This window comes from Mirounga leonina, unplaced genomic scaffold (assembly GCF_011800145.1).
Source record: "Mirounga leonina isolate KUSES-001 unplaced genomic scaffold, KU_Mleo_1.0 Mir_454, whole genome shotgun sequence".
Lineage (NCBI taxonomy): Eukaryota > Metazoa > Chordata > Mammalia > Carnivora > Phocidae > Mirounga > Mirounga leonina.
Genome location: NW_023270763.1, coordinates 12,711,583 through 12,729,374, shown reverse-complemented (window position 1 = coordinate 12,729,374; position 17,792 = coordinate 12,711,583). Strand labels below are relative to the sequence as shown.

At 39.2% G+C, this 17,792-nt stretch overlaps 1 protein-coding gene across 2 annotated transcripts in view; it reads right to left on the bottom strand.

Moving 5' to 3' along the window:
• AUTS2 (activator of transcription and developmental regulator AUTS2) overlaps positions 1-17,792 on the bottom strand; it is a 1,121,250-nt gene that overhangs the window by 603,637 nt on the left and 499,821 nt on the right. For both annotated transcript variants that reach the window (XM_034988711.1, XM_034988712.1), the window contains exons 3-4: positions 14,984-15,079; positions 911-946 (exon numbers count right to left, since the gene is read on the bottom strand). In XM_034988711.1, coding sequence (XP_034844602.1) covers positions 911-946; positions 14,984-15,079 — 132 coding nt within the window. The remainder of the gene's footprint in view (positions 1-910; positions 947-14,983; positions 15,080-17,792) is intronic.

Sequence of the window (17,792 nt, the reverse complement as noted above, 5' to 3'; positions counted from 1 at the left end):
AAGAAATTTAAAGGCCACTAAACTGAATCAGTAATTATTTTCCACTTTGTTTTATTTTCATGATTTCATTATTTTCTCAGAAAAAGCTGAGCAGGCATTGAGTATCAATGTTCATCATTCAGAACACAAATCAGATTCCTTTAAATACCACAAAAAACCTCCACATTGGCAGGTTTTCCTGTTGTGTAAATAATGCCTATTTGTAAAACTCTTCTTTATTTAGATCTTGAAAAAAGATTATTGAATCCAGAAAGGGTAATTTTGCTATCAATAAAAGAAATAAAGTGACAATTTCTCTATGAGAAAAATATCTATGAGATAATTCCTGAGGAAGGACACCATCCCTACCCCTCTTGAAGGGCAGAGAAATGTCTAGAAATAAAATAACACACTTGTATTTGCTAAAATGAGGAGTTCGTGATTGCTCAAAGGAAATCTAAAGGCTGTGAACTCACACTGTAAGGGAAAACATCCATTAAAACACCACCTCTCATCAAAAAAATTATTTTAAAAAAGGCAATTCACTGTATTATGCAGGGAAGTTCTTTAAAGTGAATAAAAACCTCAATGCATAATCTGAATTCCATCCTCCACATGACACTTGTCACTAAAAAAAAAACCAAACAATTATGTAGGAAAGGTGGCATAAACCAATCAGGTCTCCTTTACACTGCTGGGGAAGGAGGAAGTGCCCTGCGAAACACATCTCACACTGAATTAGGATCCCTAAGACCCCATAGCTTATGTCTTTTAAAAATAAAATAACCCCAATGAAAAGATGCCTATCAGTCTGCTCTTTAGGACTGAGAGGGGATTTCTTGGATTTTTTTTCACATCCTAATGAGTGAACATTATAGAGGTAAATCAAGGCCAACGCAAGGCACACATGTGGAAGTTGAGATAAACTTACGAAGTAGCCTGTTCCCAAGCTGGAAGGAGCTGAACTCTGCAATAAAGCATAAAGACAAAGTGGAAAATCAGCAATGGTTTTTAACACGTTCCAATCCACACAGCTCATTACCAGCCCTTTGCGGGTTTTTCATCGCTACATCACATCACTAGTGTATGCTGCCCCTTGTCATCTGCTACTGAAACAAACACCGTGTTGGCTTAATTTTCCCCTTTACATCTCTCAACAACTCAGAGATGCTAACGTGCTATTTACTGAATTCCAAGCTTCTGCGGTGGACGTAATTGCCAATTTATTTGACAGGCAGCTGGGTAATGAATTAATGATGGCATTTCGCCCTGCACTGAGACTAAACAGACACGCATCAGCCTGCCTCCCTGACTTGCTGACATTCAAGGCCCTGGTCTCAAGCTACTCAGTTTTGTGGCCGCAAAGGGGCAGGCAAGAGGAAAAAGCCCAGACTGACTTGAAAATAAAAGCCCAGTGGGTTTGGATGACTTTTCCAGTGTATGACCTACTTGCCAGTTTATTCCCTAAAGGCACCAGTTAGTACACACAGAGCGCTTTTCAAAAATGAGACATTTTGTAAACATAATTAGTAGAATGAAATGCAAAGAATGTGCGGGTAAAGGGAAGCAGTGAAAAGCACCATTTTTCCGAAGGTTTTAGTCATAATAATTATCAATTTAGGCTTCCATAGTTCTGACACTCAGAAAACTAAAAAAATAATAATTCTGAAAGGCTTGCAGGGCATCACTTCTTTAGGCAAAGAGGCCAAAAAGAGAACTTGGTTTTGTTTTAAACTTGTCTGTGATCCATGCGTGTTTGTACTTCTGTCTCTTTTTTCTCAAAACCTCTCATTACAAATGTTTTAATTTTTAATCTCCTTTTCGTGAATGAAAAAGACCCCAAATAAGCTTGAAACAAAAACAATGCTAGTGCAGGGGCGGTCTTCTGGTCTCAGCTTGGTGTCCTTGCACCAGCAAGGCCTCTTCCCTGACTAGCATGGATCAGGTGCTACACCTTCCCTGGGGTGTGCTGACTTCCACCCCCAAGCAGTGTTTACTCAGTTCACCTCCAGCTCTTCCACCCACATGTCCTGTCCCTGCTTTGCAACTACAGGTAGCCGGGACCACCCGGTTAAGTCATCACCACTTCCCCAGTGCTCAGCACAATGCTTTGCACATAGGATGCCCGTAACAAGTTTTTGTTGAATTAATGTATAAATACATGAGAGTTCAGATTGCATAGGGTAAAAAAAAAAGATCAGGTGAATTTAGCATCTCTAAAAATACAGCAGATGTGAATCTTCTTGATTTTAAACTGTTTTCTGAGAAGGAAATACAGTGCTCTAAGTATGAACAGCATCTACATCAAACAAGAATTGTATGCTCCAGGGCATTCCTAAATGCACTTCCCAAAGCAAAACTTTCTTCACCTAGGTTTTTCAGACAGGCTCAGGAGAATAAAGGACAATCGATGTATGATCTTGCACACTGGACTTAGTTTAAAAAAATCTTGCTGCATTCTTGATCCCATAAATGGTATGTAGGGAGATCCACAGCAGCCATGGAGACAGCTTCTCATCGCAGTGATTAGCCAGCCATGTGACAGCATCACCTGTTTTCGGCACCATAGCCCTCCATGGAACAGAGGAAGGCAAAAGCCAACTTAGGTCTCCACCACCCTGGAGTCATGCCCCGGGGAGGTAAACTCATTTTAGGATGAACTACTCAGAAAGAACATGGGACTTGTTTATTTCAGGTTTTTTTCCCCTCCTTCCTGCAAATGGATTTTATCCAGAAGCAGAAGTACCCCTCCAAACCCACCTCCCCACCCCCAATACATATCATCTTACTGTATACCAAAGGAAATTATATCCTTCAGGTCTCGGAAGGCTCTGTTACACTCATTTTGCATATATATTGTACATTACTCAGGGAGCTGGGTGGAGAAGAGGACTTTGTTGTGCATATTTGTTCTGGCTATTGTTTATGCAGGTCTGACTGAATGAGGGAACAGTGGGTATCATTTCAATTTCTGATGTCAACATCAAATTACTTATTTAATTTCATGCCTGGCGAAGCATTGTATAGCTACACGCAGAATCATTTCACTTCATTTGTTATGCTGTGTTTTCGTGGCGATTGGCTTGCCTTCCAACTGACAGCTTTAATTACGACATGAATTTGATTGCACTGCCGAGGAATTAACATAATGCAACAAAGCATTTAAGCATCCTGCCTATAACACCCCCCCACGCGCACACACAAACACAGACACATGAAAGAACACAGACACTACATCCTCACGTACATTAGACGTCCATTAGAGTTTTCAGAATTTGCTAGAAAGCAGAGAACCCTATGGTCAGAGGCTACCCACATTTGTCAACCCACTGTACTCACTTCTTTTTCTAAAGAAGAAAAAGTTGGGGGCATTAACCTGTGATTTCTGGACCTGGCAAAAAACTCTGTTAAAATTCCTCCTAATCGACTCTGCCAAACATCCCTTCTTACTCCTTCTCCACCATGTTTTTCTTGGCTAATTGCCAGCTCCCTTCAATCATCACTGGAAAATTGGAACAGAAATAACATCTCTAAAAGAGGTACCTCCTTGTCCATTTCTTCAACCTCAAGAATGTGGCTCTGGCCTTGTATTCACTGGGACACTATCCCTGATCACCAACAAGACCTCCACCCTCAGATACAGGTAACAGAAGTTCTGAGATTAGTCACAAGGCAGGAGTCAGGGTTTTACTGATAGCTCCTGACACACATCACATCCCTTAGGCCTTGCTAAGGAGTCTCGATCATGAATGCCTAATCTAAGTTTGTATCTAAATATAGATGCAAATATTTGATAGCATTAATCTTTCTTCCAAGTCAGAAATTCCACGAATACCATAGGCAAAAATAGATTATGCTATAAAATTGAATGTCTAGAAACAGCTTTTCTGTTGTTTGAAATGTGTTACATTAGCTATTAAGTTACAGACGTGCATTTAGGGATTGGCACTGATTTCTCAGATAGGGAAGAGACAGACACCAAGAGGTAAAAGGCCTAGGAAAGCAAAGAGGTGGTGATGCCCTGACCACTGAACCATTTGATAGAATCAAGTTCATTTCAACTTTCTGTGTTGCTCCTGGTCAACATCTAATGAGGAGGGGTCCTCCTGGTTTCTTTCTTTTTTTTTCTTTTTTTTTTTTGCTGTAGAAAGAAGGCAGACTCTGTCCAAACTATATGGCAGAAATTGCCACAGAATCTAGAAAAGATGAGGAGTTAAAATGAGGCTTGAAAAACTAGACATGTTTTAAAAAAGAATGCAACAAACAGAAGTGTCCTTGAACTCAAAAGCATTTGAAATAATACCATACACCCATGTTTAGGCAAATACTTCTGTTGAATAATGAAAAAGGCTTCATTCTTATTTTTTCAAATGGCAGAGATGCCAATTCATTCATATTTTCAATGCACAAGGTAGAAACGAGGGGTAGAAAGAGATTGAGAAAACAGAGCAAAAGAAAGTGTTTAGCAGTGAGAAGACAAGGATATGAGGAAAAGCCAGCCTGCTGGCTATCTGATACGCGATTTCGGGGCTCATTATAAGCCACCTCCTGTTTCACATGGTCTTTTCATTCTGCTGAGTCCTCTCTCTCTCTTTTTTTTTTTTAGGTTTGACCACTGCTCCAACAATCTCTGCAAATTACCCACCTCGATCTCATTATGTTGCAAAGGAGAGCTTTCTTACAAACACACTCTGCCTCAATCGCCAAGCTACATGGGCTGCAGGAATAGTAATGGGATGCACAGTTGAAAGACATTTTCCAGGAGGTAGAACGTTGCTGCTGACATTCAAGTGTGCAAGTGGATATTCATTAAACCCTCATTCTACTCTTCCTCACTGCTCCCTACCTGACTTTCTTTCCATCGCTGTCACTAAGCTATCATTGAAGCTACTCATTAAACTCGTGAAGTTAACATTTCTGTTCTAACAGCTTACCTACAACAAGGGATTTCAAAATTGATTATCCATCTAAAATAGATGTGCTCCATTCATTAGACATCTACACAGAAAGGCCATGTCTATTATTACAGCTCTCTGAGCATGGGATGGATGTGTACTCCACCCCCAAGAGGAGGATATATGCTCTGACCCCAGGGCTAATTTAATAGAATATTAAAAAATTCTTCCACAACACCAATTGTGTTTGACATCCTTGCCTACCCACCTTCCTGTTAGGCTTTTCTCTCTTGGGAGTAAAAAGCAGAGGATCATGCCAAGAATCACATGGCCAAGTACATTTCTAGTAAAGGTCACAAAGCAAGCTCATTCATGGATTTTCTGTAGCATTTTAAAAAATAATGACAATTAAAAAAAACTGAAATCTTAATCATAGGAAATGTGCCTTGGAGATAGGATTACTAATAGTTAGTGAAGACACAAAATATATTTGAATGGGAATTACTACTAGGGGAATTCAAGTAAAAACAGGCCAACAATTAAAAACAGAAGTACCGTATGATCTATTCCACTACTGTATTTACCCAAAGAAAATGAAAACACTAATTTGAAAAGATACCTACACCGCTGTTTTTATTGCAGCATTATTTATAATAGCCAAGATATGGGAGCAACCCAAGTCCATCCACAAGATGAATGGATAAAGAAAATGTGGTGTATTTTCAGTGGAGTATTATTATTCTGCCATAAAAAAGAATGAGATCTCGCCATTTGTGACAACATGGATAAGCCTAGAAGATATTATGCTAAATGAAGTAAGTCTGAGAAAGACAAATACCATATGATTTCAATTATGTGGAATCTAAAAAAAACAAATGAGCAAACAAGAAAACAGACTCTTAAATACAGAAAAGAAACTGGTGGTTGTCAGAGGAAAGGCGGGTGGGGGCAGAACAGATAAAGGGGATGAAGAGGTACAAACTTCTAGTTATTAAATAAGTAAGTCATGCAAGTGAAAAGTATAGCATAGGGAATAGAGTCAGTAATACTGTAATAATGCTGTATGGTGACAGATGGTGACACTATTGTGGTGAGGACTGCATGATGTACAGAATCATCAAATCAATATGGGGCGCATCAGAAACCAATATAACACTGTACATTAATTATACTTCAAAAAATTCCACAGATAAGAAATAAACAAATATATAATAAAATTAGCTTTTCAACTGAGAATTTTTATAATTCCATACAAGAAAATAGTGGAAAATTTTAGGGAACATGAAGGTTAGCATAGGTGATATTTAGGGAAAGGATCTGCTTTTCTTTTTTGTTTGTCATCATTCTTGTTAGTGATTGTTTTTGGTGTTTAGTAAGTAGGAGATATGATTTAAAAAGGGGGGGCAACAGCATGACGAAAGCATCAGGTATGGAAATAGACCCTTCCTACTTCAATTTTCAACCCTCTGTTCCAACCCACTTCACGTGGTCACCGGTTCTCATCTATACTCAGTCCCTTCTGGCTTCTTTCCCTCACTGCATTCTTGGCCTTACCTTTATCTGTTGTTTCATATAAAGGGCAAATAAACATTATAAAATAAAAATTATAACAACATTCTTTTTAACATCTTCCAGTGGCTTTAAAAAGAACATATAGTGGGTTAAGTAGTGTAATAATGTCCCCCCCCAAAATTCATATCCATGTGGAACCTCAGAATATGACTGTAAGAGTTAATTTTATGTGCCAACTTGACTAGGCCCCTGGTTACCTAAATATTTGGTCAAATATTATTCTGGGCATTACTGTGAGGGTGTTTTTATGAGTTGAACGTTTAAATTGACAGACCTAGTAAAGCATACTGGCCTCCCTAATGTAGGTGAGCTTCATCCAAACAGAACAAAAACAGGACAAAAGAATGAACATCCTCAGAGTAAGAGAGAATTCTTCTGTCTGACTGCACATGAGGTGGGAGGATGGGTTTTTTTCCCTGCTTTCAGACTTCAACTGAAATGTGGATTCTTGGGGTCTCAAGCCATAGAGCCTATGGACTGGAATTATACCATCAGTTCTCTTGGTGATCAGGCCTTTGGACTCAGACTGGAACTAACCACTGGCTCTCCTGGGTTTCCAGCTTGCTAACTACAGATCTTGAGACTTATCAGCCCCCCTAATTATATACGATTATACACACTATTGGTTCTGTTTCTCTTCAGCACCCTGACTGATATGACAGCCTTATATGGGATATGTGCTGCAGAAGCCAGCACTACGATGACCTTCTTTGGTAAAAGGGTCTTTGCAGATGTGATTAAGTTGAGGTCATACTAGACTAAGGTGGTTCCTAAATCCAATGACTACTATACTTCAAGAAGAAGAGAGGACAACACAAAGCGACACATTGAGCAGAAGGCCAGGTGAAAACAGAGGCAGATATTGGAGTGACGTAATTATAAGCCAAGAAATGCCAGATGCCCCCAGAAGCTAGGTGAGAAATGCAAGGATCCTTCCTAGAGCTTTCAGAGGGTTCATGGCCCTGCTGACACTGTTAATGCTGGAGTTTTAGCCTCAAAACCTAGGAGGTAATAAATTTCCATTATTTTAAGCTACCAGTTTGTAGCCCTCAATTACAGCAGCCCAGGAGATTAATGCCACGCCTCGCCTCCTTCCCATGCACTAGAAGGTATCATGTGATCAGCCCCTGCGCTCAGTCACTAGATTCTAGCCACACTGGCCTGTTTTCTTTCCCTCAAACATGTCATGCTTGCTCCTGACTCAGGCTCTTGAGATTGTTGCTCCTGATATCCAGGGTGCTCTTCCCACAGATCTTCACAGGGCTACCTCCTTTTCTTTATTCAGGCTTCGATTCAAACATCACCTACAGAAAGGCCTTGTCCAATCACCCTGGTTCAAGCAGCAACACGTACCCTTCCACCCCTCATCGCTGTTTTGTTTACCTCATAAAATGTATTCTCTCAGAAATAGTTTTACTGTTTGCTCACAGGTCTGTTTGCCTCCCCCCAGTAGAATGGAAGCCTCAAGAAGATGGAGACTTCATCTTGTTTACCAGTCAACCTCACGTGCACAAAACTGTACCTGACACATTTAAGGTATCTGGTAAATATTTCTGGACAATCAAACTGCTGACACATCCAGGAAAACACGTAAATGTATGGTTCTAGAATAGAAAAGGGCAGGAACACACTGTCAGAGAAAAGGAAAATCTAACACAAATTTTAAAAAGAGAGAGAAGAGAAGAAACAGAACATCAAGAGTACTTTACAGAACTGGCTTAGATCAGATTTTCTTCTTAACTACAGGGAAACTCATGGATGGTGTGGCCTGGGTCTGTTTCTTCTTTAATAGCAGCAAGTCAAGCTGACATGGAGTAAAATCTCCTTAAAGGTTTGGGGGGAGGGTGGGAAGAAAGGAGGTTAAGACACACGCTTGCATGAATGAATGAATGACGACGGCATGGTGAGACCCACAAACCTGGGGAGTTTCAGGGTATCTCAAAAAGATGCAGAAAAAAGTGCCTCAACTATGATGTTAAATGGTGTACATGGCTTCAGATCAGATGAGAGAACTGTTTAGCACAACACTTACTAGAACTTAGTCCCTTTTCATGATTTTCTGAAATGTTTCAGTTCCTTCAAGGTCTTAAGCCCTTAAAAAGTATTATATTTTTCTCCCTTCTCATAACCAAAAACCTGGCCCAAAAAACTGTTCACAGAGAAATGAGCCATATCCATATACTCATTTCAATAAAACATTAAAGAAGTTTACTTCCACAGGATGGTGGAAAGAATTTACTAGAGAAAGTGACATTGGGGCTAGCAGAAGGAAAAGAGAAAAGAAAAGAAAAGAAAAAGGATTACAAAAGAAAAAACAAAGGTAGGAAGATTTGAAAGTGCATACTATTTAAGAAAAAAATGGTGGATTAGAGGAACTAAGCACAAGGTACAACAATGGGCAAGTAGAGGGAGGGAAGGACGACGGAGGGGAAGCTTCAGACTTCCTTGTGGAGGGCTCTGCAGACAATCCTCAGGAGTGTGGACTCTGTCCAAAATATCTTAAACAAGAAAGTTTAATTGCGAGCTCGGATTCTTGGAAAAACAACTCTGGAAGCACTGTAGAGCACAGGGCAAAGGAAACAGAGACGGGGCAGATGACATCATGAGAGGCCACAGGAATCCTCCATGGAACACGTGCTGAGGCATCTAACGTTTATCAGCAGTGTCAAGGAGAATGTAATTGTACCCAAAAACCTCTTCACAAATACCGCCAGTAGATAAAGGAGAGCAACTAAATAGACAGGATAAGTGAGACAGAGGAAGGAACGGAGCTTGACCCTGACGATACCAGCTCTGGGCTCCAATACCAGGACAGGGAAGTAAGAGGGATGGACGGTTCAGTTTTGAGAAAAAGAGTTGAGGAGACAAGTGATGGATGACAAGGATTTTATCTGAGAGGAAGAGTCACGTTTGTCATGATCGAGATAAGGAGGGCTTGTCAAATTGACACTTGAAAAGAATTCAAATTTACAAGGGCAGAGAGGCTCCTAAGGGAAGTTCTAAATCTGAGGCAAAAGAAAGGATAAAAATTTTTGAGCACCGTGGATGTGCCTACAAGGTAGGTAAAATTATCCCCATTTTACGGAAAAAGAAACCAAGACTTGGAAAGATCAAGTTCTTTGCTCAAGGTCACGCAGATAATAAATAACTAAACTGCTTTTAAAACTTGGTGTGTTTACAATGGATGCCCAGGATCAGGTCATAACTTGACAATTTTATTTACTAAAGTTATAAGTACGTTTAGCTCCTAAATTCTAACAACTTCCTCAGTTATGAAATTCTGTGTAAGTCAGAAGCAATACTGTCCCCCTTGAATAACCCATCATGAATATTTATATACTCAATTATTTCCCTTAACTTTTTCCTTAGTGACTAATCTAAACGAGTTACTATGTCTCCTTGATGTGGACAATCTGAGAGTCCTTGTAGACAATTATTCCCTTCTGGCAATACAGTTTGGGAATACGTAATTTAGAAAAGCCAAGCACATTTGGTTTTGAAGCTTTACCCATGAGTCAAATCCTCCAGCTACGCTGGAATTCTTTTTTCTTACTCTTTTTGCCTGTCCAATTCAAAATAACTAAGCTGGAAAAATATAATATCTTCATTAGCTGCAACTTGGGGGTAAGTCTCAATTGCCAAAGCTTCTAAAAGTAACAAAAGTGAGTGGAAGACTTAGGGGAATTTTTATCTCAGCTGCAAAACCAGGAATGGGCATGATGGACTAACAGGGACCAAATACATTCTCCCACCTTAAGCAACCACAAAAAAGCCAGACAGAGGTGTAAGAAAAGGGATTTTAGAAACCAGGCAATCGGCACTGCAAGACAGTGATCTCAGAGACAAGGTAAGCCAATGAGATGAATGACCCTGAAAACTGCCCCAGCTTACTGGCAGAGTTTTCATGCCACAGTAGGGTGACTAGGCGGGGGTGGGGAGATGGCCAAGATGGAGCCCAGAAGTACCCCTGAGTTGAGAAGACAGACCTGATAACTGGAGGAAGCCAAGGCAGCTGGAATTTGCGAAGCAGAGGATGGGAGAGAAGAGAGCTCCACACATGAAGGGGACAGAATCATGAAAGCTGCAAAAGGCCCCCTCTGGTCTTCACCAGAATCCACCTAGGCACATGTGACAAAAGTACCCCAAGCAAGGGGAACACCCACCGGAGAGGAGCAGGTAGAACAATCCACAGAGCTCACACAAGGCAGAAAATAGTTGGTATTGCCACCGGCTGGCAAGGTTTGGAAAACATCATGTAATGTGTCAGGAATTGGGCAGAGTATTCAGTACTGGGGAAAAAATGAGCTTTAGCCTAAAGGCTGTTCTGGTTCCACCCAAGAAAGCATAAAAGCAAACCTCAGAAAAAATCAAACTATTTCCAAATGACATAATTACATCCCACAATAAAGCTCAAGAAAATTTTTAGAAACCAAAACCATCCAGCACCCAATAAAGAAAAACTTAAAATGTTCGTCATCCCCCCAAAATTGTCAAGCATGCAAAGGAGACAGACAGGACATAACATACCCACAATGAGGAGAAAAACCAACCAACAGAAACAGACATGGAAAGGATACAGATGACATGATTAGTAGACTGAGGGCCTTAGAACAGTTAATAATAACTATTTCCCATAGGTTCAAGAAAGTAATGAAAGCACAAGCATGGTAAGGAGTGACATGGTAAAACCACACAGAACAAAACCAGCAGCGGTCCTTCACTCCAGCTCCTCATTCTCTGATAGTCATTAAGGTAATTAGTTACTAATTCCCTTTAAAGAAAAAGTAGGGGCATCTTTATTTTTTAAAATACTGTGTGGGTAGGTGTTGCCCTGGTATCCAAAAAAAATTATTTTGTGGCTTGATTTGTCAAAGGCTTTCATCTCAGCAAATTTTGGATTGCAATAGGCCTGAGGTAAGAATTTGCAACCTCAGAACTGCTCATGCAAAGGAAATAAGTGGCTAGAGGTTCTGGAACATCTCAATAAATGCCAACTTCTCTTTTTTCTTTTCCTTTTTTTTTTTTTCCCCTCCTTTCATTTCTCCTTTCAAATGAAAGGAGGGAAATATATATATATTTTTTGACAAAATATATATATATTTTTTTGACATTTTAGTCATTTTTAAGTGGCATTAATTATATTCTTAACATTGTGGATTAATTTTCCAAAACTATTTCATCACCCTAAACAGAAACTTTCAAACCATTAATTAATAACTCCCAACACCTCACATTCCCCCACTCCCATGACTGGTCCCTGGGAACTCCTATTCTACTTTCTGTCTCTAGGAATTTGCATATTCTATACTCCTTATATAAGTGGAACCATACAATATTTGTCTTTTTATGACTAGCTTCTCTCACTTAGTATAATGTTTTCAAGGTTCATCTATGTTGTAGCATGAATGAGAACTTATCCCGTTTTTATGACTAAATAATGTTCTGTTGTCCATATATGCCACTTTTTGTTTATCCGTTCATCTATTGATGGACATGGGTTGTTTCTACCTTTCGGTTAGTGTAAATAATGCTGCAATAAAAACTGGCATAGAGATATCTAACTATTTTCAATTTGATTGGGTATATACCTAAAAGTGGAATTGGTGGGACATATGATAACTACATATTTAGTTTTTTGAGAACCTGCCAAGTTGTTTTCCACAGTGCTGCACCATTTTCCATTCTCACCATCATGTACAAGGGTTCTAATTTCTCTATATCCCTGCCAACACTTATTCCTCCCCCACTTTTTTTTTTTTATCATAACCATCCTAGTAGATGTAAAGGGATATCTCATTATGGTTTTGATTTGCATTTCCCTAATGACCATGATGAGGAGACTCTTTCATGTGCTTACTGGCCATTTGTATATCTTTTTTGCAAATGTCTATTCAAGTCCTTTGCCCATTTTTGAATATTAAAAACACTTACTGGTTCTATGATTTGCGAATATTTTCTCCCATTCTGTAGGGATTTTTTTTCACTTTCTTGATAATGCCCTCTGAGATACACAAATGCTTTTAGTTTGGATGATGTCCAATTTTCCTATCATTTTCTGTTGTTGATAATGCTTTGGCGGCCATATCTGAGAATGCACTGCCAAATTCAAAATCAGGAAACTGACCCACATTTGCTTCTAAGAGTTTCACGATTTTAGTTCTTGTACTCAGGCCATCGATTTATTGTGAGTTAATCTGTGTACATGATGTGGTGCAGGGGTCCAACTTCACTCTTTTGCATAAGGAAATCAGTTGTCCCAGCACCATCTGTTGAAGACAGAATTCTTTCCCAACTGCATGGACTTAACACTCATATCAAAAATCCGTTGGCTATAGATGTATGGATTCATTTTTGGACTCTCAATACTATTCCAATGGTCTGTAGATCTATTCTGATGCCAGTATCATACTGTTTTGATCACTATCGCTTTGCTTAAGTTTTCAAACTGGTAAGTGTGAGTTTCTCAACATTGTTCTTCTTTTCCAAGATTGTTTTGACTACCAGGGATCGCATGCCATTCCACAGAAATCTGAGTATCTGTTTTTTGTTTTGTTTTGTTTTTCGTTTTTGCAAAAAAGGATGTTGGAATTTTCAGAGGAATGGCCCTGAATCTGTACATTGCTTTGGGTAGAATCTCAATATTAAGTCTTCGTATCCATGAACAGAATATCTCTTGCCAATTTCTTTTGATCTCATGGAAAGTGAATTCAGGGCAACCAGTCAAAAGATCTCAATGACTATACAATACTGTACTCTTGTCCCCTGACTTAACGTGGCTTTCATTTCTCCAGAGACTCTGTGATGAAATTATGATTAACTAATCCTGGAATAATTTCCAGGGTGAGTGAGATCTCGTATTAAAAACAGAAGCTCAGAGGAGCTACTTAAGTATTAAGTATTTTTAACAACTTAGGTAAGAAATACTGCTATTATTATAATTTATAGTTCTATCACAAAGTTAATGAAACATATAAACACACGAAGAAATATTCTTATACACAGACATACCCACACAGCAAGACTGTTATATTCTTTATTTGTATAATTGATATTAAACCTTATTAGAAGAAGAGGAGGCAATTATCTAATATTAAGAGTATTATAAAAATAATTGTATTTTGTGTATTCCACTTAATTCTTTTAAGAATCCAATGTTCCATACATCAAGTCTCATTCTAAATATCTCAGACTTTCCTGAGAGGTAGGTCTTGGGACTGCCCACCTTGGATGATGGAGAAATGTATGGGAGATTACATGGAATGACTCAATGTCCTGCAGTGGGCTCCAACCTTTTATGCTTATGAACACCCCTCAGTTAAAAAAAGCTTTGAGCACACTCCGAAAATAGAGGTGTTTATAAATTATATACTTGAACTACTCCCAGCTTGTTAAATTAAGTATTAGCAAAGTTTCATTTGTTTTTAGACAAAAAATAATAAGTTCTAGTATTTTTTTCCTGCAACACACCGAATCATCTTGTATCCCAGGATGAAGACAACTGCTTTAGAGTATTAAAAAAGGAGGGAAACAGGGGGCGAAGGTTTTTGCTCCTTATTCTATGCCCCAGCTCTGCTTATTCTTCTTGAAACTCAGAGACTCTGAATTTCTGTCTCTTTCTTGAGAGTACTGTATCAGTTAATCTGTTAATGTTCCTTCATTGGTATCACTAATAAAAATGTCTCCCTACTTCATCATTTTATAAGAAAGCTTCCCAGTGTTGCTTCAGGGTCAAGAATCCTGTTCCGTATCATGTTAGGTTAGAAAACAAGAGAGCCCAGAGGATCAGATGGCTCCCGGGAGCGGCAAAGGAGAATCTGCCCTGTTGGCAGATAGGAGGCTGGAGAGTCGTCAGGGGCAAGTCTGGGGGCTGACAGACCCCTCAAGAGGTATAGTACATTATCACAAGGAATTTTCCTTTGGAAATCAGTCAGGAAATAAAACTCCTTCTCTTGCCAAGTAAGTGGCTGGTCACTCATCCCTTCCAACAGAAATAAAATGGCAGAAGGGGATTGTTACCAATCTCACAGGCGAAGAAATTACAAAAAGCCCAAAGTTAAATGATGTCATCTTCCAGTGGTAGAACTGTCGGGACTACTTTTCTCATTTGCCACACTGATAATAAAAGTATTATCCCTTCCCTTTGTAATCTTTCGTTTCTAAGGTGACACATACTCCCACCCACTTTTTATGTGTTAAACCACATTTTGGGTCACACTAGAAAACAGAATGAAGCCACCAGGCCAGGCTCAAACATGTGTACTGAGAGAGAGGGAACTGTAATGCTTGCATAGACCAAGTGATGGGACGGGATAGGAGTGTTGGGAAAGTGAGACCTGACCCAAGCGATGTGTGGCCTGGTGGTTTTGTCCGATTTTTTTTTTTTATTATTATGTTATGTTAATCACCATACATTACATCATTAGTTTTAGATGTAGTGTTCCATGATTCATTGTTTGCATATAACACCCGGTGCTCCATGCAGAACTTGCCCTCTTTAATACCCATCACCAGGCTGTCCAATTTTTTTTTAAACTTACATCGCTGAGCCTTTCCCGAGAGCTGCTCCTGTGGAAGCCCTTGGATTCTCCACTGTCACTGTCACTGTCCCTGCAGCTGTTCTGGCCTGGCTTGAGCTAAAGGCAAAGAAAAAAGGAAAAAGAAAAAAGTCAGTGGTCTCCTCACACAACTGCTCTTTGCCCCCGTGTTCTTCCAGTCTTGTCAAAAGTGAACAACTTAAGGTCCTGCATTTTAATTCTTCTCAGCTTCTGAGTCGTGCCAGGCAGGTGGCCATAGGAAGAAACATGGAGAAGGATAAGCAAAACATTTACCATAAAATGTCGGTGTAAATAAGAGTGAGCAAGCCTTAAAAAAAAAAAAAAAAAACAAACACTTGACAAAAATCTAACAAAGGTCCATGAATCTTGGAAAGTAATTGTCCCTCAGATTTGTCCTCTGTTCCACAGGGAGCTTTTTTGTCAATAAAAAGACCAAAAACACTGAATTAGCTAAAGTCAGATTACACCAACTATGGTTGCCCACCTTTCCTCTGTCCTCCTCTGAAGAAAGAATACAAAACAGGACTAAAAAAAAAAAAAAAAAACAACGTTTTCTTCTCCTAGGAGAAAACGAGATGCTGTGTGTTACTCTTTCACCATTGGGAAGACATTGATCCTGATTTCTGAGACGACATTCTGGAGGTTTCTTGACAGATATTTAAGAGTACCCAGATTAAGACCTACAGCTTAAGTAATTAAGCCACAACTCATTCAACAAGTATGTATTAAGTGCCACATCTGGACCAGGTAGTAAGAGCTGGAAATATGATGCTAAACCAAAAAAAAAAAAAAAAAAAAAAGTCTCTGTTCTTACGAAGCTTACATTTTAGCAGTTTCTACACATTTACCCAGCTCTGATTTTCATGTTCAGAAAATTTTACACATTCACCCATCTCTGATTTTCATGTTCAGAGAGTTCTACACATTTACCCACCTCTGATTTCCAATTAAAATGAATAAACACACAGAATTTCAAACCAGTAGTCTATATGGGACTAGGAGACACACACATATGGACCATTAGCCGACATCGTCATCATCAACACAGGCCACCTTTGGAGAGACCCCAAGCAATCTGATGCAGGTTACAACTCATAGCCCTTTTATAACGTTCTCAATCAAGCAAGAGAAAGACTGCAAGACAGGCAAATATAACAACATAAGGAAATACACGATAAATGGAACACCAAAAAGTAGCCAGTGACATTAGGAAGAAAAGTAATCTCTGAAGCCTTGGATTTTAAAAGCAGATTGAGCTCATATGGCTGAGAGGAGAGGGGAAGATACTCTTGATGGGAGAGAGGCAGAAAGCAAAGGCAGGAAAGCAACATGCTAGGAAATGATCAGAAGGAGTCTTATCTGAAACAGAGATTTCCTTCTGGGAGGAAATAGGAAGAAACATTACAGAGGGGCACATGGATCAGACATGGTAAGTCTCAAACAAAACACAAGCCCCATGCTTCTGGGCAGGAGGGAATTTCAGAGAGAAGAACAAGTAATAGGTAGCAAAATTTTTGCCTGCAGGTTTTCATGTGGCTCCGGGGCCAAAGGGGAATGTGAACCAAGACAAATGGAGAATGAATCTGAATCCGCATTCCCTGTCTAATGCGCCTCTTTTAAAAACTGCAGTTCAGATCCCACTTTGGGTCACACCATCTAATAAGCTGCCCCAAATCCCTACTATACAGAGCATTCTTTTTTTTTGCTTTCAGCCTTTCTACAAATCCACTTTTATCACTTTCTTCTAAAAATCCCTTTCTCCAGAAGTCTTCTCTAATGGAACCCAGAAAAATGATACTCATTTTAGTTTGTATCCTCCTGGGCCCTTAAGTGCTTAGTTTCCTTCTAAATTACTGCTAAATCTGCTAATTCTAAGTTAATTCAGATGCAAGCTGTATGAGCCTTTTCTTATTACTATGGAATAAAAGTTCAGAATATTGTCATTCTCCTCAAGTTTTCGTTTTTATACTTATAATAAAGGGGAATTTAATCTAAAATGAAAATCACTTTCTCTCAATTTCCTGAACATGTCATGTCCATTTCTGTCCTGCATCTGTCTATTCACCCTAAATTTCCTCAACCCGTAAAGTTCACCCTCACCTTCTCTGTGCTTTCCAGGTCAAAGCTGTTTTGAAAGCTCAGATATGATCCACTATATTCTTTGAAGAGCTAGCTAGCTTGTTTGCTTGCTTGCTTACTTTCTTGATATGCCTTCAAAGTTTAGGTAATATATCATTCTTCGTTAAAGGCCTTCGATAATTATGATACATTTTCAAGTTTGAAAAGGCTTACTGTTAAATAAATCTGACCTATAATAAAACCTATACATGGAGTGGACAATTTTGTAGGCCATGTCATAATTTTTATCTTCCTGGATATCTGAGTTAAGTAAATGCAGATAAAGTTACCTCCGATGTGTGAATGACGAAACAAATAGAGCAAATGATGTGCTCAGAATTAGGCAAGAAGTCTAGGACTCAGTCCATGTCTGTACAGCTTACTGCTCTCATTTAACTTCTTAGAACCCGTCTAGATGTCAGCATTTCACGTGGAAATAACGAGTCTGCAGTATATTAGTAATTCTCAATAGAATATGTTTTTAATATATTTGTGGTACGTGACTTCATTCACAAAGAAAGAAATCTTATAAGGTGATATTTGATCAAGAGATGTTTATAAAAACTCAGCCCCTCAAAGCTAGATGAGAAATAAACACCCAGCAGGCAATTAACAGTATAAGAGCATAAAGATTTCTCCTTATATCCATCCACCTGGCTTCCCAAAATCTGGA